Source organism: Typha angustifolia, chromosome 9 (assembly GCF_048772165.1).
Source record: "Typha angustifolia cultivar Huaian chromosome 9, ASM4877216v1, whole genome shotgun sequence".
NCBI classification, from domain to species: domain Eukaryota; kingdom Viridiplantae; phylum Streptophyta; class Magnoliopsida; order Poales; family Typhaceae; genus Typha; species Typha angustifolia.
Window position 1 is genome coordinate 5471400 of NC_133247.1, and position 25722 is coordinate 5497121.

The following is a 25722-nucleotide window of genomic DNA, read 5'->3' on the forward strand; positions in this document are numbered from 1 at the left end:
AGCATTAGATGACTAACGATGTAACTAACACCTGCCCTGGTATTACATATCTAACATCCCGCCTTAGCATTACATATCTAGAACCCTACCCTAACATTACATACTTGCACCAGCATTGCATATATAGAGTATAGTAATTTAATTTTCATCTATCTCGTCAACCTAATTTATATCAAATTAAGGAGTATTTTATTAATTTTATATTATATTAAAGATAATTATTACAATTTTATTTTAAAATATTGGTGGACATATATATATAGTTATTCGTAAAAATAAATTTCAGCTTTGGTAATAACGATTACTTTCCGGATGTGAACCAGAGAAAATGACCAAATCGAGCCCTAGAATACCAGATCTTCTCCTCTCTCTCCTATTGATCGTCCACTCCCATGCTTCCGCACTACTGGACGACAGATGACCAGTAGAAGAGAAAGGCGAAGGCGGCATTGACGAGCCCATCTTCCTCTTCAACTCAGGCTGCCTACATCTTCCTCCCGACCGGCGCGACGAGCGGCGGTGTTGGCAGCTGGCGAAGGCTGGCGACGATTCAGACAACGGCGCCGGTTTTATACTTTTCTCTGCGATCTTACCAATTTAATGTTGCTAATTGGTTGCGTTTGAAGGGGAAAGATGCAAAGTTGATGCTTTTGTAGTCCTGTTGATTGCTATTTGGGTGCGTATTTAGTGTTTCTAGGCTATATCTTGGTTTTATTACCTGCTTCGGGATTGTGCAGACATGGGCCAAACTTGATTGTAGTAAATTCTTTGTCTGAGGGTGTCTTAGTTGTTGGGGTTCATGTTTGTTGCAAATTCTTTTGTTAGAGTAAAGAGACAAAGAGGAATCATTTTCCTAACTTGTTTTTTGGTTGTCTTTTCACTTCGGTTTCAGGTAATTCATGGCAATATCAGATGATGAGGTGGAGGTCATGACAGAGGCAGTCACAAATTACTATTTTGTGGACAGGGATGAGGTGCCCATCTCGTTTGCAGTCTTGCCTATCCAATTTAATGATGCAGAGAAAATAGATGCTGCTAAGGAAGATTTGTTCTTGCATGGCAACACCGATGGAGGCCTTCAGAAAGTTTTTAAGCAAGTTACAGCATGGAAATTAGGACTTCATGATGAGCAGCCCACAATTGCTGTGCTCTCGAAGGACAACAAATGGATTAGTCTTCTGAAACCCCGGAAGAGTTATGAAGATACCATCAGGACGATTATGATCACAGTGCAAATGCTCTACTTTCTGAAAAGAAATCAAGAAGCATCAGAAAAGAGCCTCTGGGATCACCTGCGTAAAGTTTACAGGTGGAATACATTTTGCTGCTACAAATTCTTGCTTCTTTACTGCAAATTCTTGATATTTAAGATTTCAAGAATGTGGTTATTTTGCAGTACATTTGAAGTCAGACCCTCAGAGGAAGACTTCAAAAATCATCTTTTTCTCATGAAGCTGTTTGCCGAGAGAGATGAAACTCTTGCAGAATCTCAGGTATGAATAACCTTATATTGTATTTATCTTGGTGACTGGTGTATATAAGTTCATATATTCTCATTTAGCGATGTCATACAAAGAAAATGGGTTACACTTGCAACAATAGTACGTAGAACGGTAATAAGATAGTAATATTATTTTGAATAGGTAGGTGACTGATAGAGTACTACATAGTAGGATGATATGAAATACTCTTAAATTAGCTAAGAGTATACAATGACATGATATATTATGATCTAGATTACCATCAAGAGCTATTTATTTGCCATTAATGAGATTTTGTTATTATGAATACCTAGTTTTGAATCCATATGCTATTGAGAAGTAAGAAGTTCTACTTGTACTTGCTTCATTTGAATATTATCAAATTAATAAGATGTCTTAGCTGACCAGTGAGTCCATGCTTTAAGCTAGTTGTATAAGAGCATGAATTATATACTTGATTATAAAATCAATAATGAAAGCTCCATTTAGTCATGCGAGGATGAATAAGATCAGCATTTTATTTACCTTACTTCTTTTCAAAGAAATGTGAATGAAGGATCTATCTAGTTGACTATGGCTGCAAGCTTGGGTGATGATTGTACTTCATTTTGCTGCTAGTGTCTTATTTGAAATAGATTTTTTCTCTAAGCTCCGATAACAATATAAGTATATAACACAAAATGACTCACTATTCCTATGCTTTTAGCTGTTCTTTTTTGCTTCTTGAAACTCTCGTCTTGATGAACTTATTTGTTGCATGGCTTAGTGAGATGAAGTTACTTATTTTGTTTTTAGCCAAAAAAAGAATTCAGAGAAGTGGCTTTCAATATATAGTTATATCACATGAATTATCAATATCCTTAATTGCTAGCCTGCTACCCTGATTTTAATTGGAGAACACCAATCCAATTGTAAAATAAATAAATTCAAGAGTGAAGGGTTCAAAAAATCTGTTCAATCCTTAGGAAAATGCAATTATGTCCAAAAGGAAAAAATAGCAATTGCTCTGAATTATTTTTCAAGCATATTATCTGTTAATAGGTAAAATAAAAGTCAAGAAGTGGCTCCCAAGAAATCACAGATAGAATACAAAAACATCCTCTCAACAATGCAAATTGGTTGATTGTAGAAATGCATGTTTAGATCTTAGTTGACTTGCTGCTCAAAGACGGTAGCATGAAATTTCCCAACTCGGGCATTATTTTCACTAGAAAAGCATGAGTGAGCAACAAGACCTGCATAAATTTACACTCGTCAAATTTGACTATATAATTTTTTTTCGGTGTACGGTTGCCATGCCAATCAGTACATATTGTGCTAGTGATGTGGCCACATGAAACCCATGTGCTCTCTATCATCATAAGTCATCTAAGAGAGAATGGGTTAACCACCATCATAGTCGTAAATTCACAAAATCCTAGCTCCCAGGGTTTATATCAATGTTTTGACTTTTGAAAAGCGGCTATCTTAGCGGGTTGGAGCATCGGGGCTAGGGGATCCTCGTTGGAGTAATTGATGCCTTCATCTACGACCTCGGGCACGCTAGCGGCGGGCGACGACGAGGTCTGCGACGACGACAACGATGACGAAGAGTGAAGCATTGTTAGTCTCTCTCTTCTTTTCCTCTCCCTTTCTTGTGGCATAACCATTTTTGGATCGAGTTGGTGGGTCAGGTAAGCTAATCAGGTTTGAGAACTAATTAACCAAATCAAGCCCTAGAATCCAAACCTTCTCCTCTCTCCCTCACTTGACCGTCTTGTCCTAAGCTTCCACTCTACTGGACGACACATGACCAGCAGTAGAGAAAGGCGCAAGGCGACATTGGCGAGCCCATCTTCCTCTTCAACTCAAGCTGCCTTCCTCTTCCTTCTAATTGGCGCGATGAGTGGTGGTGTTGGCAGTTGATGAAGGCTTAGATGACGACGCCATTGGCAACCTACTAGCGTGTTGTTCTCTCTCTCTCTCTCTAATAACGAGGGCTCTCAAAAGGGGGAGGAGTGGAACTAGGGGGTTTGGGATTTATAAATGTTCAGTTTGTCTATTGGGGTTTCTAATATTCCAATTATGCCCTTAGTTATTTCATTCATCTCCAAATATGTAGATAAATTGGACGGTAGTAATGAGCCCGAAGTGTTTTTGGCAATCTCGGTGGTAATGGAATCCCAAGTGTTTTACTACTTATGCCCTTTTGTTGCTTCTCTCTCTCTGCCTTTTCTCTTCTCTCTGTCTCTCACTCTCAGACACATTAATTCCATTATAATAATCTGAAATAGCTATTTAATGTAACTATAATTAATAAATAATATGTTGATCACTATATTTTTATTTACTTATAGTGATTAGTTAATTACTTATGGTTGTGATAATTTATTTGTTTACCTCATTTATACATAAACTAGTTTATTACCAAAATAAAATTTTATATATACTATGTATTATATATTATATATCATATATAACTACTCTTAATTTTTTTTTATATAATAAAAATGTTAGACTGCCTAGGCGCTATGCAGTGGGGTAATTTCCCGCAAACAGCGACTATCAGCTTGAATATCCATCTTATAGTCCTAATCGGTCAGCTGCCAACACAGCATGTGCCATGCTACAAGGCACAATACTTCTGCCAACAGAGATGCTCACGTGTAGACTTTGAGAACTGGGATTTCATCTATTTAGTGTTGTGATGGCAATTATCCCCTTCTTTCTGAGTCTCTTTGACTAGTTATGATGACAGAGTGCCTACATTTGTTGAGCCACCACCACCTGCGGCTGCAGCACCAATATAATGCTTTCTTGGTGGCTATCAGCTAGTAAGGAGGTCCTTTCTTGGCTAAAATCTCTAAACCGATAGGTTTTGGGTTAACTTACAACTGGCTAGATTATTTTTGATAGAAACTACAGAAGTGTTTGATTTTTTTTATTGTTTATCCTAGACTAGAATTGTTGTTATTTTTGGTAATCTTAGTTTGTAGTTCTCATGGTGCTAACTATTCTTTAGTTTCCTAGTTCAATTTTCTGAATCAACATACTTAACCAATCAACCTGCTTTTCCTGTTTATCCTTTATGATTGTCTTATAGGTAGTTGCACTAGTTTCAATAAGACACTAGTTTGGCTTTATATTGTTAATACTGGAAAAAGTGTGTAGAATGAGCGATGTACTGTTCAGCAATTAAGGAGCATTTTTGCTGCATGTGCAAGTGGGCAAAACAACGTAGTACTTTTGTGAGATTATTTCTTTATGGCTTATTAACTGACTTTTGAGTTTTGAGCACTGAATGAATTATTGGTGTTCTTATCATGTTTACTTTCACCTTGACTAGAGGAGCCCTTCTTAATATGTCATGCTCACTTGGTTCTTTTTATATAAGTATGCATTTGATTTATTGGAGCAATAAGATGATACTACTTTTGAGTTTTCACAGCTTTTTTCTTTAACAGCTTTTATTGGACTTCCTTAAGGAGAAGCCTAGGAAGAGATTTGGTGAGGTCAGTGCTTTATCATGTTTTTGAGAGACTTTGGCAATATTTTGTAAATTTTTGTATATACTTGTTTAACTAGTAACTACTGAAGTAGATACTCTATCATGATGCTCTGGAGGTTCCAGACATGAAGCAACCGTTTATTGCTGACAATGATGAAGTGGATGATATCATGGAAGATGATGATGGGGATGAGTCTGAAGAAGAGTCTGATTTGTTTGATTCAGTTTGTGCTATTTGTGACAATGGTGGAGAGCTTTTATGGTATGTTTCCTATTTTATCACCTTTTCAAAGCTCTCTCTCTCTCTCTCTCTCTCTCTCTCTCTCTCTATATATATATATATATATATATATATTGTGTTTTGTGGGGCTTGAGTGATTATAACTTTACAAGCTTACTTGTGCCAACACACTTACCACACACCACACATGCTTATACATATGTACATGCTTGACTATCTCTGTTTATGCAGTTCGTGCATCCTTAGTTTGTTTAATGGGAAACAATAGACTGCTATGGCATGATATTGGACTTTACTTACCTGCTAACTTTTTAATGCATGTTAAGCAACCAATGCAAGAGTTTGGGGTTCCAAAACTTCTGACCTGAAAGATTCTTTCCTTTTCTTGCGCGGGCCTTAGTACATTAGCCAGTTTGGGCACTCAGTTGTGACCCTTGTGATACTGGTATACAATCTCTTCTCATTCTACTTTAGTATGATGTGAGCCCTTTCACTCTTTAAATAAAAAGGCTGTCTGTTGTGTCCATTCTGTTAAAGCTGTATGCATGTATTCAAGCTGGTATATGATTGGCCTCAAAGGGCATTACTGATGTGGCCCCTAATATTGGGATACTGAATGTTGGTGACATATTGGTTATGCTATTGTTTGCTGTTTTTCTTATTTTCCATATTTCTTTTTGTTATTTAAGTTTGTTGAGTCACTGTTAATCAACTTGATGATTGAGAAATTGAGATACTCATCGACATTGGTTATAGGGTTGTCTACAATGTGGATATTGTCAATTTGATATGTTGTTTGTCCCTCTCATAACCTGATCTGTAGTCATCTGAGCACCGGAAAGTGTATGGTTTTCTTCCTCCCATTGGTATGCGATACTGTTGTAGGATCCAGCTGGTATGCGGGAAAATCATTCAAGTTGCTGTTGTGGATGGTGCAAAACTGTTCATAATGTGGTAATGTAGGTGGCAAAGATTGGGAATCATCTATGTGAAGTATGCTTGGAGCATGGTTTGAAGTTTCATCCGAGACAGAACAGTAATGGTTGAAACATAATGAAAACCAAAGCTGAAACTCATCGTTAAGACCGGAAGCCTGAAACTCTCAAGATTTTTGGTTTTGACATTTATTTTGGACCACAATAATCTAAAACTATTCTATTTCGGCCTAAATTTTTCTAGGGGTAAAAACCAAAACTAACCAAAACCAAAACCGAAACTTCGAACCATGCCTTGGAAGATTACTAATATGTGGGGCCCATCACAAGCTACTGCTCTTTACAAGAACATTAAAGCAAAAGAAAGAGTAATGGCATTGATGAAAGGACAGTAAAGTGATTTATGAAAAGATTACCAGAGTTCTTAGACTCCCCTCTCTTTCCGTAAATAAAAAACTAGGTAGGCTCTTTTGTAGGTTTGATCATCTCTCTGTTATAAATTATAAATGATGTTTACTTTTATTGGCTGATGGAGAGATTTTTCTATTAACCCATATTTTTCTCTACAGTGGCCCGAACTGTTTTCATATCTAATTAACTGTTTGCTTCTTATGCATCTATTTTTTGTCTGCTGAACTTTAAGATCAACAATTTTGCCAACATTTGTGAGCCTGTGTGATTTAAGTGCATATAAGTCCTGCAGTTCTTTTCTCCTGTAAATATGTCCATGCCATGCATGTATTGTTACATTCACTGGCTAATGTCATTGCTTATTTCTTGTTGGATGTCTCAGCATTTTTATCAAGTGAAAGTTTTGTTGCAACATACTCTACTTATTTACTGCTTGAAGGTCTGCATGCATCATCAAGGCTGTATATAGATGGATAATCAGAGCTAATTCACCATTATGCTACTGTCATATTAGAAGTAAGCATATCCTCTACTTTCTGGTGGTTAATATTTGTTAGATTTCTATCCAGTTGTGAAGGCAGGTGCATGAGGTCTTTCCATGCAACCAAGAAAGCTGGTGAAGAGTCGCAGTGTAGATCACTTGGTTTCACAAGACTACAAGTAGAGGTACTTATAATGTGTTGGGAATTTACCATTTTCTGGTCATATGTTTTCTTAGTTTATTTTCTTCATTCTTTACTGAGTTTTTTGCAGTCTATCCAAAGCTTTCTCTGTAAGAATTGTGAATACAAACGGCACCAGTGCTTTGTTTGTGGAAAATTGGGCTCCTCTGATAAATCATCCGGTGCTGAGGTATGATTTTATTTTTCCGTTGACTATATTTAGTTATTTTTCTTTTGAACATGCTCTTCCTCTAATAAGATCTAACTGAGATGGCTATGGATTATAGTGCTTGCCTAACAAAGAGAACAAACATGTTATCATGTCCTTTAGAGAAGTTGGTCTACTACATGTATCTTTTTTTTTTTTTTTCTTTCATTCAAGGATTCAAGTGCATTGCTGACGTGATAGAAATTCTGATGAGCATCAAGCCAGCTTAGGCAGCCTCCTTTTCTGGGCTTGGGGCCAGCTACAAAAGAGAGAAACAAAGTCATTTAGTATGCCTAGGAGGACTTATGGACTAAATTCTTATCCTTTATAAATGAGCTTGTAAAGCTGGTTGTGTAGCACATTTTTCTGACTTTTCTAGTTTTGTATACATCCTTTCTGGCTTATCACAAAGGATTCTTAATCGTGCAATTTTCACTCATTGTAGACTAAAAAGTAGGTTTGATTATGCCTTGTATAAACCTCATTAGTGAAATCATTGTGCTCTTACTCAGGCAGGCTATTGTTCACTTTTTACTGTAATTAGAATTTAAAATAGGAAAAGTAACATCATTATGCAGTGTAGATTATTCAGTGTAGACTGTATAGATAGTTTCTGTTTGCATAGGACTTCCAAAAGGTAACAGTAGCATGCAAATGTTTCCTTGGTTTGGACTTTTTGAGGATTTAATGCCAATTATGTGAGAAAGTAAACCTCTACAGGAGATGGTGTCCTCATAGGCTGTTTCAGTGAGACTATGAGAGATCTATTGGACTCTTCTTAGTTTAAGTTAGAAGATGGACCAAAACCCATAACATTGGTAGGAAATATGAAGTTTGATGCTCATCATTATTAATATGGCAATGTTTTTCACATGTGATCTAGAGATGATCATTAGGTGGCCCATGCTGAGTTTGGGCCGGAATTTTCCGATTAGACCAAGCTGAGCCTCTATTTGCCAACCTGCCCGCAAGTCAAATTGGGTCTGATCGGGCTGAAATATTATAACTCGTTACTGCTCACTAGCCCATGACTTATCGGGCTCAGGATGGGCTCTTGGTCGGGTGTGGGCTTGGGTCAAACCTCTTTGTTAGTGTGGTGGCATGGTGGACGAGTGTTTTGGGGGAAGAAATTGTTTATTAGGGGTACTGGGCTGGGCTGCGGGCAGATTAAATAAGTCAGATTTTCGCGCTGGGCTGGGCTGGGCAAAGGCCTGACCCATATCACCCACCATATATTGGGCTCAGGGCCGGGTTTAGCCCAGTTCAATTTGGGCAAATTTGGGCCTAGGCTGGTCGGGCCATTTGATCTCTCTAGTATGATCTCTATAGATATAACCCTCGCGAAAGGGCTTTTAGAGAAACCGGAAGAATTACAAGCATAGATATCATATACTGAAAAAAAAAATCACAAGGAGCACAACTATTTTTCATAAGGATATTCTTGTCTATCTGAAAATTTTGGTATAGATGCTGTACAAAAGATTATCTAACAATTTGGACCTTCTTGTTTGTAGCTTGTTATTGAACCATCTAGTAAACCCTCTTTTCAATTTTGTGATCGTTCTTTCTGACTTCTCTTTCCACTTTAGCCTTAATCCAAAGAGTGAAATTTTCAGATTTAAGGATGGTTTTATTCACAAGGCTGTTGATTGTATTTAGTGCGTTGGTCGGAACTCATAACATGTAATAATGTAATTTGCTTGTCCTTTTTTTTTCCTTTCTCCAAAATTATATGCCATGTTGGCTCTCCCCTTTGTATTCTAAAGAAGTTTTAAATTTGTACCTTAGTTTACCTTTACTCTAGTAGTTCACTGATATGCTGATTTCCCCATTGTCTTGCATTTTAGGTATTTCCATGTGTTAATGCCACTTGTGGGCACTTCTATCACCCCAAGTGTGTTGCAGAACTTCTCTATCCTGACAATAAAGCTGAAGCATCAGAATATGAGGAAAAAATTGCTATGGGGATGTCATTTACCTGTCCTGTACATAAATGTATAGTTTGTAAACTAGGAGAGAATAAAGAGATTACAGAATTGCAGTTTGCAATGTGTAGACGCTGTCCCAAGTCATATCACAGAAAGTGCTTGCCAAGGTACTCAAATTATAAGAAAGCTTACTTTTTGTTATTATGACAAAATTTTATAGTCTTGCACTAAATACACAGGAAGATTGCTTTTGGAGATACAGAAGAAGAAGATATTATACAGAGGGCTTGGGAAGATCTTCTTCCCAATCGCATATTGATATACTGCCTGTATGTTTCATTGGCTGCATCGCTTTCTTTCTTTTTTAATGTATTGAGATCAGAACTGTTAAGCTATTAATATTGACTTCTTTTGGCTTTGGCAGGAAACATAAAATTGATGATGATCTTGGAACTCCAATTAGAAACCATATTATCTTTCCTGATATACCTGAGAAGAAAAAAATAACTGATATGCAAAAAGAGAGAATTAGGACTTTGGTGAATAAGAAAAGGCAGGTCTCTGGTGACCTTCCCTTGGATCAGAGTACAATAAGGTTGGTGAATGTGGAAGAAAAGCTTAGTAGTGCACAAAGTCAATCAACAGTAAGAACTGGAAGAACTGTAACTGAGCAAATAATATCCTCCCAGAAGAAAATAAAGCCTTTGAAGGAGAAGTCACATACTGTCATTGGAAATGATAAGAAGGCTCTTGAAGAGAAGGCAAAACCGTCAGAAATGCTTAGGGGAAACATAATACACAGCTCATTTCCTGTTATAGACAGTGAAACAGAAAAGAAGTAAGACACTCATCCTTTTCCTTTTCCTTTTTCAATTTTTCTGTCGTCAATTCTAGAGATGGAGTTTGTAAGGCGCTGATTGTACTTGATTGAAACTGCTGCTACCAAGTCGAATATCTATCTCCCTCACCCGATTTATTGGTTCAGCAACATGGATGAACTTTGCTACATGAATAATAGTTTGTTGGCCTCTCTTTCATGTGTAATTATAGTCTCTCGAGTCTCGACTGATATGAAAAAACTGAGTATATAATCAACTGGTCTCCTCCACATTGAGTCAAAATTGTGGAGGCAGAGATCTGATTCTTAGGTGATGAAGTTTGTCCAGTCTTCTGATGCCTTTTCATTTAGTCTGATTAACATAAATTCACAATTGATTTGACTAAACCTCATGAAGGTTGATTCAGCCTTTTATGATTCTTTGTATTGTAGAGTGATTGCATTGATGGAAAAGGAGTCATCTTGTTTAACCTTGGGAGATATCACCAGGAGTCACATAATGCCATCTACTCATGCATTCTCTTCAAGGCACGTTGACAAGACCATTACACGTGGCAAGGTTGAGGGTTCTGTTGAGGTACATAAATGGCTGCAAGGCTAGTATAACCTGAATTATTAGATTGTAAATAGCACGAATTGTTAGACGTCCCCTAATTGAGTCTTTCTGTAGGCTATACAAACAGCTTTACAAAAATTAGAGGATGGTGGGAGTGTTGAGGACGCCAAAGCTGTCTGTGAGCCTGAGATTGTGAAGCAATTGATTAAGTGGAATGTAGGTACCATTAATTAAGTCCTTAATAATTTGTTTTCTATTATATATTTTGTCTGATCTATGATAGCCAGAAGGTCTCTTTACTATACTTTTCATGTTGTTATTTCTAGTTTCTTTTTCTATGTCATTTTTGAAATGCCTTTATTATGCTGTGTATTGTTTCTTACTTTCTGTTAAGTCAGTTTTATTTTCTGACTTGCACATGCTAACTGTTTTACCACATTCTCCTTTCAATATCAATAGATATAGATGTCTTTGTTTTATTATTAATTTGTTATATGCACAAGTATGAGTCTTTGCTTTATTAGCAAGTTCAAAAGTATTAGTCTTTGCTTGGTTTTGTTAGGGGGTTCTGAAAGTATTAGTTTACAGAAATGGCTAGTGGGAAGAATATTGCTGGTCTTATCTTTAGCTCATGTAACTTCTATCTAGCCATAGTTGCTCCAGACATTGGTAGATCTAGTAGCAAGAGGAAGGCAACTTTTGAATAGGTGGCTCTATTCATCTAGAAGACAAATGATAGGGAAAGATTCAATTGAGATTTATTGCTACTCAAATTTGAGTTGAATGTTTCCTATTTTTCCAGATACAACATGTAAGTGATTATACTCTTACTTTTTACTCTATTGTATCTCTACTTGTTTCCTGTTCTTGCCAGTACATCTGTGCAGAAGATATAAGTGGAATGCCACCATGGCTCTAAGTTTACCTTAAGCTTTTTTAGAGAGGAGGAACTCATGATATTCCAGCTAAAACCATTATCTCTACAAGAGTTGTTACAAAAAGGAGCAGTGAGTGCAGGGATTTGCTCCCAGAAGAAAACCTGGAATCTCAAACACTGGATACCAATAAGGGAACAAATTTAACATAGCCTTCGCATTTGATATCTTAGCAAACCTGTCTCTTTACTTTAGAGTTTAGATGCTTGTTCACAATGCAGAATGTTCTCGGATGACCTGGCATGTAAAATTTTGGGACTAAACTTAATTGGATTCTAGCTGCAAAAGAAACATGTATAATGGTTTTCACTTTCATGGTTTGTTAATTTCTAAGTTCTGATAGACAAAAGATATCTTGCTAACTAAGATTGTGTTTCTTCAGAACAAACTCAAAGTTTATCTTGCACCTTTCCTCCATGGAATGCGTTATACTTCCTTTGGCCGTCATTTTACAAAAGTGGACAAGCTCAAGGAGGTAGGTATTATGCATTTAACATGGCTCTGAAGCTGATTCACCCTTCATATATTTTCTGTTTCATCATTGGTATGCTAGTTTTTTAGTTAGTTATTCTATAATTTCATTCTTTTGATTTGATGTTACTTAGCTAAGCTCTTGTAAAAGCTATAGTTTATGGAATTGTCTTTTCTGAGAACTTTTTCTTTTTGATGGGAAGTCTAAAATATGTTTTAGCTTTGTTTTTCTTAATTCCAATATCATGAGTGAGTTCTTTGGGGAATATAGAAATTTGGATTGCCTTGCTCAGAAGTAATATTATATCACTAAATTAGGAAACCCCATATAAACAAGGTTGTATAGAGACAAAGCGAATGGTTGTATCATTTTCTTAGTCTGTTATGTATTTCTATTTCTGCACTAAGTTCAAGCAACACTGCATCATTTTTCTGGTCAGTGCTCACTGATGCAACTTTTTGCCCGCAGATTGTTGATAAACTGCAATGGTATGTGCAAGCTGGTGATATGGTAAAGCCTTCTTATCTTGTTTATTTCCTTGATGCTGCTTTCCTGATTGTTGTTTTTGTTGTTACTAGATTACAGTAGTTTATATGAAAGATGACAGATTATGGTAGCTAGTGATGTACTAATCTGTTATCTAAGGATGGTTGTGTTCATGTTGAAACCTGAAGTGAATGTTTTGTACTGACAATTGTTATGCTAGCATGATAATCTGTCGACATTTTCATGTGCATGTACGGTTGTTTTTGACAAAAAAACATAGTTGTCATTCATTCATTCTGTATACTGTATGGCAACTTGGCATCAGTTATCATTCATTCATTGATTCCATATAGTTATTCATGTTCAACATGTGCCATGCTGATTTTTGTAAGTAACTTCGATGGCCTTGGCCATACCTAGGGCCCAACATCATAATCTATTGCTCATCAGTGATAAACTTGTTTTCAATCTCATCAAGTCAGATCCTTCTAGTTCTTGACAACTTGCCACCACTCAGCTTATCTCATGGTGGTACATGAGACTGACATCTAGAGATCAAACTCTCTCTTGTTTTCCTTTAGATACGCAATGTATGTCTTAAGAAGCGGCATCAGATGACAATGCACATAGACCTACTTCTCCAATTGAAGGATGAATATAGTCAGATTGTCATGCCAAATGCATGAGCCTTGCTGACCTTGGCTCTGCACAATGCATATTGCTGGTATGTGCCATGCCAAGCCAGTGTGTCGTTGACACACTGAATAGTCTTGACATATTAAAAAAAATCTTTAATACTTTTTAGGTCCTTAAAATGGTTTTCAAGGGCTAATATAAAATTTGTCGACGCTAGGTATTAGTGTAACCAACGATGGCTGTGCTATTTAGCATGCCTCGTGCTGATTGACACTTGTTGTTTCGATAGTGCTAGGGCACCTGGCATGGGGTGTGCTAATGGCACACCCTTTGCCAAGTCATATTGACCGGCTTGTTTGCGTGTTGACTAGCATGAGTTGCGTTAAAGATCAAAATGAATTTTATTAATTCGAAATGGATTCATCAGGATAAATCTAAAATATTCTATGAGGTCTTGTTTATATCATGTGACAATAAATCATATTATGGAGTTTTTAATCATTAATATTAGTTTTAATAAATATTTTCAATCATATTATTGGTTGGATAATGTTTCTATTTGATTATTGCTATATCTTTAATAAAATATGTCAATTACAAAAATAATTTAAAGATAAAAGATTGTAATATTGTCGCGATTCGGAATCGGAATCATGATCGGCAATATATCTCAATATACTTAAGATACACAAAGCCTTAATAAATAATTTTCTAAGTTCACCATGACAAGAATTTAATATAAATATCTGACTCCAATACACGTAATTCAACAATAATAAAATTAACCAATGTCACCACTAATGCGTCTCCAATCAAATTAAATGAACTAAAATTTTAAAATATAAAGACTAATAGAATTGAAAGATAAAATGGTAGATCCTAAGTGGAGATGTAGTCCCGATGTATCTTGCTGAGTCGCCACGTTGACTAGTACCTAAAATATTAAAATAAATATCTCATGAGCCAACAATTGTACTAGTGAGTGAATCCACTCAAAAGCTTAAAAATCATTCTTTATTTAATATAATATTAACTAAAACTCAATAATTAAAACAAGAGCCAGCAAATTCATAAATGAATAAATAAAGCATAAGCCATAAAGATGGAATTAATAAAGATAATACCATAGTCTACTTCGTTATACAACTTATTTCAATTTCAATAGTGCTAATTGTCTCAACTTGGGACTGCGTTTAGGGATCTACATTAATTAGAAGTTATCTTGAGATGCGCTCAAATCTTTTCTTATAGCTAATTTGGTTATGATCATTAGGAGATGTCATTATATGAAAAATGCGACTTGTCTATTTCATTAGCTGTAGAAAGAGATTAAGGTCACCTCAGGGAGACTCTTGGTCTAGTTTGGGATTGTTCCTTAATCATGCTAAAGTCATCTAAACGATCATATGCTGATTTGGTATAGGTTTGTTCCCTAGACTTTAAAGTAGACTTAATTGCATCAGTCACTTAAATAGATTATATGCTGATAAGGTATATGTCTGTTTCTTAGACTTTAAGGTAGACTTAAGTCACCACAGAGACATGTATAAAGAATATCTTGCCTGGATTTGTTCTCAAGTCCTACCTACTACAACTCATACCAAACAAGTTACTTATGACTGATATATTGGCTACTTGCACAAAGAATATATTTTGTGAATGAATGTATGGCACGAAGTATAATACATATAAAAACGATAATGATACATGGAGTATGAAGATAATATCATAAAATTGTAATACAAAACATGAGAGAGTAAATACTGTGTAAATTCCCTCATTTGTGGTCAACAATCTAGGTGTGAGTGCAAATCTTCACCTTCATCCATAAATAAACTCTTATTTTAATTTAACAATAATAAAAAGTTTAAAATTTTTTGAATTTAAAACTAATTAAATTGTTAAAATGGCTAATTCAAGCCTAGAAGGTTGGTTATGTTGTGGGCCAGCCGCAACCCACGCATACTCCTTAATCGGCCAGGCCCAGATCTGGACCAAAATGAGTTGGGCTGCTAGATGCAGCCCAACTATTTTTTAGTTAGTCTGGTCGGGTAGTCTAGAACCGAACCCAAACTTGCAACCCAAAAGGGTTGGATCAAGCCAAACCCAGCTCAGGTTGGGATCAATTGATCCCAATTGAGCTCTTTTCTCACCCAATGGAGAAGAAGAAGAAGAAAAAGAAGAAGAAGAAGGGGAAGAAGAGGAGGAAGAAAAAAGAGATTGAGATGTCACCGATGGCCACACCATTGGTGAATTCTACCGATTACTCGAGAATGAGAGAAGTCGACGACGACTCCGAGCCATGAGGATTCCGAAGAAAGGAACTCACGACACAAGGCCAACATCATGAAGCTCTTGGAGCAGGGGCAACGGCAACATGAAGCTGCCGATTGGCGAGCTTTACCAAAACTGCAAATGCACAAATAATTAGGTATTTATATTCTACCTTATAAGACTTAAAAGTAATTTACATGGGGTAGGAGCACTCATCGGCGAGTTGAGTTGCATTCTTCGATTGCTCCGGCGGGGCTCAGGCATGCCAATTCGAGGACGTGCCTCCAACGGGAAAGAAAGAAGAAGAGGAGAGAAAGAGGGAGGGGGGGGGGGGGGGGGGGGGGGGGGGTCTCGGTGTGAAAAAAAAAATCTCCAATTTTGGGGTTAGGGTTTTGTTTTATGAGGGCAAATTTTGATTTCGGTTAGGATTTGACCGAGAGATTTGTGGCCCTCTTCCTCGCCGCCAAGCAGGCAAGAGAAGGAGAAGGGGTTGCACATGTAGTGCACGTGAGCAAATTTTTTTTTTTCCAGTTCTTTACAAATATAGGCTTTAGAACATATATTCAAACTAAAACTTAAAGATTGATGTGCCAAAGATTCAAAAACATCTTTAAATATACGAAAATTAAAAATATGTCAATGGCGTGTTATTGGGCATATAGGGGCGTGCTGGTTGGCACGGCTATCGTTGAATGTAACATATGCAATTAGATTCTAATATCATAATTTTCCAATTTTCTCAAATTTTCTAAGTTAGGGCAAATAACTTCAGGAAAAAAATTAATTTTTCTCTTGTTTTATAAAATTTGAAGTAAAATTTATATAGATCAAGCACCGCAATACAAAGATGCACTAATAAGGATACAGTAGACCCAAAATTTGGTTCGTTTAAAATAAGATATGCTCAATTCCTAGTGGGATATATTAACATAGTTGGCCATAAGGGAGTATCAAGATACTCTGATATCGGTGCCGATAATTCACTGGCATAATACATATCAACTCGTGCCGACCATGTTGATGGGCAGACAATTCATAGAATAGACTATTTTTTACCTTGGTCAATAAGAGCAAATGCACATTGATTGGGCTTGCAACCACTTGATAAATTTGTCTAAGAAAGGAAAAGAAAACAAACTTATTCACATGTGATGCAGATTCTTTCTCTATAAGTTTCTATATTATACTCCATGTTAATGAAACTCTTATTGGAGTTCCTCTTTTTGTTCCTAGTCTTCCCTGTCCTGAAATTAGATTGCGGAGTTGTAAGGGTTAATTTATTTCTACACCTTAGATTGTTGTGCTTCTTGGGCTTCCTTTCCTATATTTTTGCTGCTAACCTTATGTGTTCATATTTTTTGTCTCCATTGATCTTGATTTTTAGTTTCTTTACTTTCAATAATCTGCTGCAAAATATTGTTGTTGAAATTGAATAATTCCTTTTTTTTATTAGATGTGAAATAAGGCTTGTAATGAAAGTTTTTTTTGGTATTTATTCTGCATGTGATCTTCTTTCTTGTCACTTCTTGATCTTTGATTCAGTTCCTTCTATTTCTTTTCAGATTGTTGACTTCTGTTGTGGTGCGAATGATTTCAGTCAGTTGATGAAAGAAAAACTTGATGCAGCTGGCAAAAGATGCAATTTTAAGAATTATGATGTTATTCAACCAAAGGTAAATTTTCTGACATAAAAAACAATTTGTTATCTTGTAAAGTTGTAATGAATCTTCACATCTTTTATTTGGGACTGCTGCTTTCACACAAGAAGATTTGAACTCATGAATCTGTAAACTCATCTTATTTATGATTATAAATTCTGTCTAGGCAAATAAGTTCATACCATTGAAAGTTAGTAAACGGGTTATAAGAGTAATGAGGAGACATTTATGGTAGTTGGAACAAATTCGTAAGCTGGGTCAGCACCTGGATATTTGGGTTCAAATACCCTTTGACTAAACCTCTAATGCAAAAGAAGAAGAACACTGTTTCTTTCCTTTATTATTGTACTTCACTTTCTTTTGCCGTCTTGCATTCCCATTAGAAGAGCATTTAACATCATTTTATAAGGTTCAGTTCCTGAAAGTCAAGTTTAACATGTGGAATCAGGAAGGTATTTAGTGCTGAATTGGTGTTCAACACTGGATTTTTTTTTAAAACCATAAAAACAAAAATTAAATAAAAAACGTCTGATGGCGTGCTTTCAATCTGTCGATGAGAGAGAGAGAGAGAGAGAGAGAGAGAGAGAGAGAGAGAGAGAGAGAGAGAGAGAGAGAGAGAGAGAGAGAGAGAGATGAGGAGTTTGAAAGGAAAAAAGATGAGGTCTCAGATCTTTGAAGTAGGATCAGCAGTGTAGGCCACTACCTAATAATATAATGAACCATCTCATTAGTTTTGCAAATCTAAATTTGAGATAGTGAATGAACCATTGGTTTGAATGACAATTAGTGAAGGATTATGACACTAATCGGAGGTTGATGATCAGGGTACTGTACTCAAGATGAAGGTCTGTATAATAAATTAGTTTAATTACACTTACACCCCATGAACTATGGCTACAATCAGACCCCCTAAACTACTATGGGGTGAGTCGGAATGGACAATGTTAACGAAAAATATGATGATACTCTTTTCTCATTATCCACGTGGCATTATTTAGCATTTTTATTGGTTGATATTAGAGGCAATAGAAATACCCATTTTACCTGTGGCTCTCGCAGCCAGTGAGGTATGTGCTCGGATAGCAGTGCTTCGTCTTTGCTCTCATTATCCAAGGTCAGTACCCCCCTAATATTGGATATAACCTATAGCTCAATAGTTGGAGGTGGGTTTCATGGTGATTGATCTGCATATGAGGAGAAAGGGGCTAAAGATTATGAGCCATTTGGTGGATAAGCTTATTGTGATAGGGGGTAGCGATATCATGGTGGATAACTTTCATGGACAGGAAGGAGAACATGATGCACCATCTTAGGAATCCAAATTTTGAACTCATCTGCCACGATGTTGTCAAGCCGCTCCTCAAGGTCGATCAGATCTACCACCTTGCTTTCCTGTCTTCCCCTTATCCACTTCAAGTTCAATCATGTCAATAATATCATATCTTTTTATGATGAAATTTTTATTTTTAAGAATTTTTGCTTGAAAGATTGAATTATTAGTTATTGCGAAGCTCAAATCTTTCATGGTTCTTAAATTTGTCATCTTTTATTGCTTTGTAGCTAAGTAAACTTGGAAAGCTATTTGCTTTTGGTTTTGGAATCTTTAGATTTGGAGAGACTTAATTCTTGTAGGTTGTAAGTTTCGGCCGATCTTGAGAGGGATTTGTTGAAACAGATTGGGATTAGACATAGCCTATCCCGATCCATGGCTGAAAGCAATCGCCGTATACGGGCTCTCCCTCTCTTTTCTCTCTTCTCTCTTCTTTCTCCCCCTCTTTTCTCTTTTTTTTTTTCATTTCTTCTCTCCGTTGTCTCATCTCTCTCATTTCTCTTTCTAGCCTTTTCCTCTCCTTTTCATCTCTTTCTCTGTCTGTCTGTCTCCCTCTTCTAACCTCTGTTACTACAGCAAATTTTCTACTGCAGTAGTAGAGCTAGATAGAGAGACGAGAAAGAGAGAGTGGATAATGAGGAGATGAAGAAGAGATTGAGAGGGAGTGATAGAGAGAGAGAGGGAAAGAGAATGAAGAAAGAGAAAAAATGAGAAAAAAAATTGCCTTGCGGCATTAAGAGAGGGAGGAAGAGGGAGAGAGAGGAGGGAAAGAGAAGAAATGAAATAAATAAAATATGCGTTGTATAAGAGAGGAAGAGAGAGAAAGAGAAGGGAGAGAAGAAAAAAGGGAGGGGGGAAGAGACATCAAAATTTTTAAGTAAGTTAATGCATTATTTAGTTTTTAGGTTTCATATATGAGTAATCAGTATTTTCTTATTTTCTTATCATTTTCTTAAATTTTTAGGAATTTTTCTACATTTTTAAATAATATTTACAATTTACGTAATTAAAAAATAGTCTGATCTGATATGGGTGGCAAATAGAAAAGGTCGATATATCTGATGCATATCGTTTTTTCAGATGACCGATCTTGATCCTAATACCGTGTTATGGAACCTTGTTGGAGATACAAGACCAATTTAGTCAAAACTCTCAACATGCTTGGATTGGCTAAGAGCGTGGGTGCTAGAGTTCTTCTCACTTGCACACCAACACTATGGTGATCCCCCGCAACATTCCCAGATCAAAACCTATTGGGGGCAATGTTGTGATTTGGGGTTGGGGTTGAAGTTGAGAAAGAGTCGTAGTTTTAGTTTGAGTTTGGGTTAGAATTGTGGTTGAGGAGGAAGAAAGGTTTGGATTTAGTTTAGGGATGGGAGGAAGAAGAAATGATGGGTATTTCTGTCATATAATAAAGTACTTTTCTATTTTATGAGCATAGTTATCATAAAACTAACTTGGGTTAAAAAGTGAGATATCAGCAAAATTGTAATGGCTGATTAGTTTAGGGGGTCTAGTTGTATAATTTTAAACTTTATGGGTCAATTTGATACTAAGCCATAGTTCTAGGGGTATAAGTATAATTAAACCTAATATATAATACAAACTTGCACTAACTTTCAAAATTTTGTTGCTCAGTTAATACCTCATTAATCTGTTTGATGTGGGGCTTAAGATTATCCTTTTTAGAATGATTTCAACTTCGAAAAGAGAGACTGGATGAAGGTGCAGACAAAGGAACTACCTTCAGGATCACAACTGGTATGAGTTCTTATGCTGCTCCAAAGTTTCAATTTTTTGGACTGGAAACAGCATATTTCAGTATGCTTATATACTACACGTTTTAGTGGGATTCTTTTTTTCTTTGTTAAGCAGATTATGGGTCTCAATCCACCATTTGGTGTTAAAGCAGCTCTTGCGAACAAGTTTATCGACAAAGCTCTAACTTTTAGGCCAAAACTTGTTATTCTGATTGTTCCTGAGGAGACTGAAAGGTATTACATTTTGCATAATCCTTGCTTGATTTCCAAAGTGGACATGTCAAAACACCTGACGTGTATATTATATTTCTTATTTATCTTTATATTTGGTTTCTTAACTTTTCTTTTTCTGTGGAGAAATCAGACTAGATAAGAAGAGGGTGCCATATGATTTAATCTGGGAGGATGGTGGAAGTCTTTCAGGGAAGGTAGAGAATAGAATTTCCATGCTATTCTAATGACTTTTTATGGAAGATCAATTTTCACAAGTAGTTCTAACTTCTCTCTTCCTTTGCAGTCCTTTTACTTGCCTGGTTCTGTCGATGTGGATGACAAGCAAATTGAGCAATGGAATTTGAAGCCACCTCTGCTCTATTTGTGGAGCCGTTCTGACTGGACTTCAAGGCACAAGGCGATTGCTTTGAAACATAACCACCAAACCGGAGGGCTTGAGGAACTCTCCGTTAAAACAGAAAACCAGGTGAAAAAGCAAGTAGATGCTCTTCCAGTGTTAAAAAGAATAGGAGAACATGAACACAGAGCTATCACTCAGGAAGAAACAGAACCCAGTAAGGAAGATAGCAAGAGCTCAGAATGTCATGACAGGAGAAAATCCCCAGAAATCCCTACAAACAAGTCCCACAAGAGGAGAAGAAGATCAAAGAAAAAGATAGAGGCATCTGAAGCAAAGGAGGTGGATCAGTCATCAGACATGAGCATATCCCCTAGTAGAGAGATCAGAAACCAGCCTATGGGTTGTCTCCCAGTAGAGCCAGTTGCTGCTCCATTAGAAATGTTGAACCATCAGGGTGGCATGTCTATCCCTCCTAATAGAGAGATGGGAAACCAGCCTATGAGTTGTCTCCCATTAGAACCAGTTTTGAACCATCAGACTATCATGTCCATTGCTCCCAGCAAAGATATTGGAAACCAGTCCGTGGGTTGTCTCCCATCAGGACAAGTTTTGGCTCCCTTAGAAATGTTGAGCCATCAGCCTACCATGTCCATCCATCCTAATAGAGAGATTGGAAACCAGTCTATGGGTTGTCCCCCATTAGAAAGAGTTGTGCCTCCCTTAGAAATGTCGAACCATCATACTACCATGTCCACCCCTCCTAGTAGAGAGATCGGGAACCAGCCTATGAGTTGTCTCCCATTTGAAGCAGTTCTGACTCCCTTAGAAATGTTGAACCACCAGTCTAACTTCTACAGGTCTGGTGCAGAATTTGGAATAGTTCCCCCAAGTGAGCTTGGCAGCAGCAACATGGAAATCGATGACATAGCCAAGAGGTACACAACACCCCCAATCAGGGAAGGGCTGTATGATTCCAATTCTGTTAACTGGTATGGTGGTGGAATTACTAGAACAGATTACAGGATACAGAGTTCCGAGGAAAGGTTCTCGGGCTATACAATGGACAAAAGTATGGAACCCTTTCGCAGCAACCCAAATGTTGAGTTCAGTGAGTATGGGAGACTGTCAGAGTCAGATATCCAAATGCAGCAACAATCATTTACACAACGCGTAGATGATTATCCACAGATGAACAGATATTCGTTTGGGGCTCCAGATACCGGAGTTGGACGGACTGGTGTTTTTCCTCCATCCTCTTATGGTCTTTCAGCTTCAGTTGCAGGAACATCAACCATGGATAAGTATGCCCCGCGACTCAATGAGACAAATTATACAAGAGCTGGAAGTCTTGGCCCAGGTGCTCCACTCCAAGGAGTAAGTGGCATGTATGACATGCATGGAGTGAGAAGGGACATGCCTCCTGATCCAACAGGATATGCACCGAGACAGCAACACCCGTACCCACATCCTGGCCCACATCCCGGCTCTTCCAGCGGCTGGCTCAATCGCTGACTCCGCTCAGGGAGTGTTATCTCCATCATCGAGTTTCCACATAAAATAATATCAAATCAGAGGGAGATTTGCTATTTAAGTAATAAGACAGTTTGGTTAGCAGCAAACAACTGTCTTTTTAACTTCAGTGTAAATTCATTGTATCCTCTGAAAATTTCTCCAGATGTGAGAATGATTTGTGGGATCTGATTTAGTACTTGTCATTAGTAAGCTAGTGGTGTCTTGCTGGAGGCTTATCAACTTAATTGTACTCTGTAACAAGTAAAGCTGGAAAAAGAAAGTTTGATAATTTCAAAGCATTAGAGGTGTAGGTAACTTTTATTTGCTAATACAGAAATGCATTGTCCCTCTGAATCGTTTACTTCGGATGGTTGTGGAATGGCAGTGGTAATGTGAGGACTACGTATAATTTTTCATTCACATAGTAGTAGTTTGTGTTGTTTTCTTCAATAACATCTGTATTGAGCTGAATCTTAACAGCAGAGCCATGACAGAAAGCTAAGGTACTGCCTAATACTTCTGTCTTATTTCTTGCACTCTTCCGTTGCTCAAGTCGAAAAAATATCTGTAGATTTTTATCTATTTTTATTCAGTTATAAAGTAAAAGGTGTAATTGAGGTTCTTGCCTGAATGCCTGCACTGGATCTAAGGGGGACAAGATGAATGCAGTCTTAACCATTTTTTCTTAGATCAGTGAGTAATTTGATGGTGTCCTAGTTAAATTAATTGGATTCAAATTTAATTTTTTTTACTGTTTCCATGACGTCCCAAGGTGCATAAAAGAAGCATTCTACTGTCACTGAATGATTTCTCTTTCAGTTTTACTCAAATTAAAAAAAAAACCAGTAAATAGGCTAAAAGTAAATTGATAAATACCATGGACATGAGAAAGATCTGATTTCTTGAATGATTGAGGTCAATTCCCAAAGTTGAAAATATACACAGAGAGAGAGAGAGATAGATAGAGAGAGAGAGGAATCAACACAATATGCAGAGAAGGGAAGACATGGTAAGAGTAGTGGTGGTGCAAGTGTTATGCCACTCTTTACAAGAAGGAATATCTTATCTGTAGTCAAGTTTGGCTTGCATTGAATACAACCATTGCTGTCAAATCTAGATCTAATGCAGCTGCTTCACATGTCAAGCCATTTCTTTTCTTTTCTTTGTCTTTTGTATCCTTTTTGTTCTTTGTTAAACTACTTCATTCCACTGTTTCATAATGAGTTTGGGCCAGGTCTAAAAGCCTTCAGACTTAATCAACCTCATAAAAATTATACACACAAAACTGGGATTTGCCCTTCTGATTCTTTCTGAAATCTTTCTTTCCATTTCTATTCCTAATATTTTAGCATTTAGTTTTTAACTTGATGGGATCAAGCCTGTCTAAAGTGAAAAATATTAATTGGGGTCCAAAATCTAACATTAGACTAATTACTGGAATGAGTCACATTAAGATAGTATATCATATTAGCTCACCATCATCCAAGCCTTTTCTTATTAATATTAGATTAGCTGGAGTATAGCTCACATTTGAGAAACCTTGACAGAATTTTTTTTTTCTCCAAATTCATAGCTAAAGAAAATTTTAGTAACTTAATGAGTTATGAGCTATGACAGAGATCCACCAAACTCTGTAATACTAAAAAGAAAAGAGAACTTTCTTCCCTCGCTTTGTTAAAAAAAAAAAAACTATCAAGTTATTTTCTATGTTAAGTTTATTTTAATAATCGGAAACTTCAAACCAATGTAGAGAATTCATTTCGCTATTCAAATTTTGACATTTTTTTTAGTATGCTTAGTTAACTTGGATAGAAAAACTAACGGTCTCACTTTAGTCATAAGTATTACAATTGGTTTAGAACTTTTTAATATATAGAGAGGTAAAATAAATTTTTAGCATAAGTATATGAAGTAAAATGTATGTATACTTAATAATAACATAAGAATGCAATAAAAATAAAATATTTTATTGATTTCTGATAATATTTTTATATTTCTAAATAACCTTAATTTCACTCCTTCCTTGAGATTAAACAGAAATAATTTTCGATTAGTTGATCTTGTGGATTCACTGTTTGCATATGTGCTTGATTTAGTTCTATTTTGTTGCAAATCCGTGTTTGGATTAGTCTCCAAGCTAGTTTGGAGGGTAGATATGATCCTATTATTAAGTTAACTTGATAATGTGGTTAGATTATATTTATCCATCAAATGATAGGATGTGGCTCGATTATTTTTAGCAAACAGGGGGCCTTTTTTTAACAAACAATAAGAAGAGGGCTTTATTTATTCATCATGTATTCAACGTTATTTATAATTATATCAGAAGGTTAAAAAATAGGATAGAAGAGTGGTTCTAAGCAGAAGTTAGCATGCAAACCAAGAGAATAATGTATTCAACGACTAAAGGGTTTGAATAAAGATTTAAAGTCAAGTTTAAACTCAAACGTATCGTGCATCTAACAAAGAGAATATAATAATCACTTTTCTACACCATGATGGTATCTTGACTTCTCTTTGAGTATCTATATCACCAGATGAATCTAATTGACTTTTTTTTGCAAGTGGCGATATGATAATACTGGAACAAGCTGTCTAATTTGCGAGTTGCTTTTGGTGTTTTATTGTCCTAATGTTGTCCTAAATTAGTAGTAACTATTGATCGAGAGAACGATCTTCTAAACCACCTTCTCTGGGAGTAAATCTTTGCGAGGATAAATGTTTGCTAATCTTCACTTAGTACACAGAACTAAGACTAATTACTGAAACTTTTTAGTTCATTATCATCCTAGGAAATCATCTTGAAGTGGCACATTTAGTGTGATACAGAGCTTTACATGGTCAGCTCATTTACTAGTATAGAATCATTGTGATAGCTAGAGAGATTAAGATGTGCATCATGTCCAAACTATGAATCTGCAACTTATTTGCTCTGTGCCAATTGCAACTACTAGAAATCCATGACAAGCTTTTGTTTGATATATGATTTGATAATCTGTACATAAAGTAGATATAAAATAAGAGAAAAGAAGGAAGCCATGTTTGGTTTCTTTTTGTTTTTGAGAAGCTAAAAAGAGGCAAAGAAGATGAAGAAAAGATCTAACAAGGACTCTTTTTGAGAAAATGCCTTTCAGAGAACTACTTCTTCCACATACATCACAGGTGATAGAATTGAATCTTATTCTAAAATGCTATCAAATAGGTTGAGTCAATTTTGATGGCTCTGCTGCAATAATGTAGCTTATAATCTTTTGTTCCTATGTCATTTTCTCATGGATAGAAGGATCAATGCATTCAATGCTGTTTGATGTTTCTAAGTTCTAACAAATAAGGAATAA

The 25722-nt window shown here is 36.4% G+C and overlaps 1 protein-coding gene across 5 annotated transcripts; it reads left to right on the plus strand.

The window, feature by feature from the left end:
* Positions 1–304: 304 nt before the first annotated feature.
* On the plus strand, positions 305–22779 carry LOC140767874 (protein ENHANCED DOWNY MILDEW 2-like). Of its 5 annotated transcripts, none has more exons than XM_073107951.1 (19): positions 305–676; positions 893–1309; positions 1397–1493; positions 4925–4972; positions 5085–5230; positions 7125–7221; positions 7309–7407; positions 9273–9520; positions 9593–9682; positions 9778–10191; positions 10624–10768; positions 10862–10963; positions 12065–12157; positions 12623–12664; positions 17113–17223; positions 20228–20299; positions 20414–20532; positions 20663–20726; positions 20816–22779. In XM_073107951.1, exons 2-19 carry the CDS (start codon positions 900–902, stop codon positions 22382–22384), a joined length of 3966 nt encoding a protein of 1321 aa, XP_072964052.1. In that variant the 5' UTR covers positions 305–676; positions 893–899; the 3' UTR covers positions 22385–22779. The 5 variants fall into 5 exon arrangements, with proteins under 5 accessions (XP_072964052.1, XP_072964051.1, XP_072964050.1 ...); XM_073107950.1 differs by having other exon boundaries at positions 305–566; positions 5061–5230; XM_073107949.1 differs by having other exon boundaries at positions 5061–5230; positions 20816–22778.
* Positions 22780–25722: the final 2943 nt, after the last annotated feature.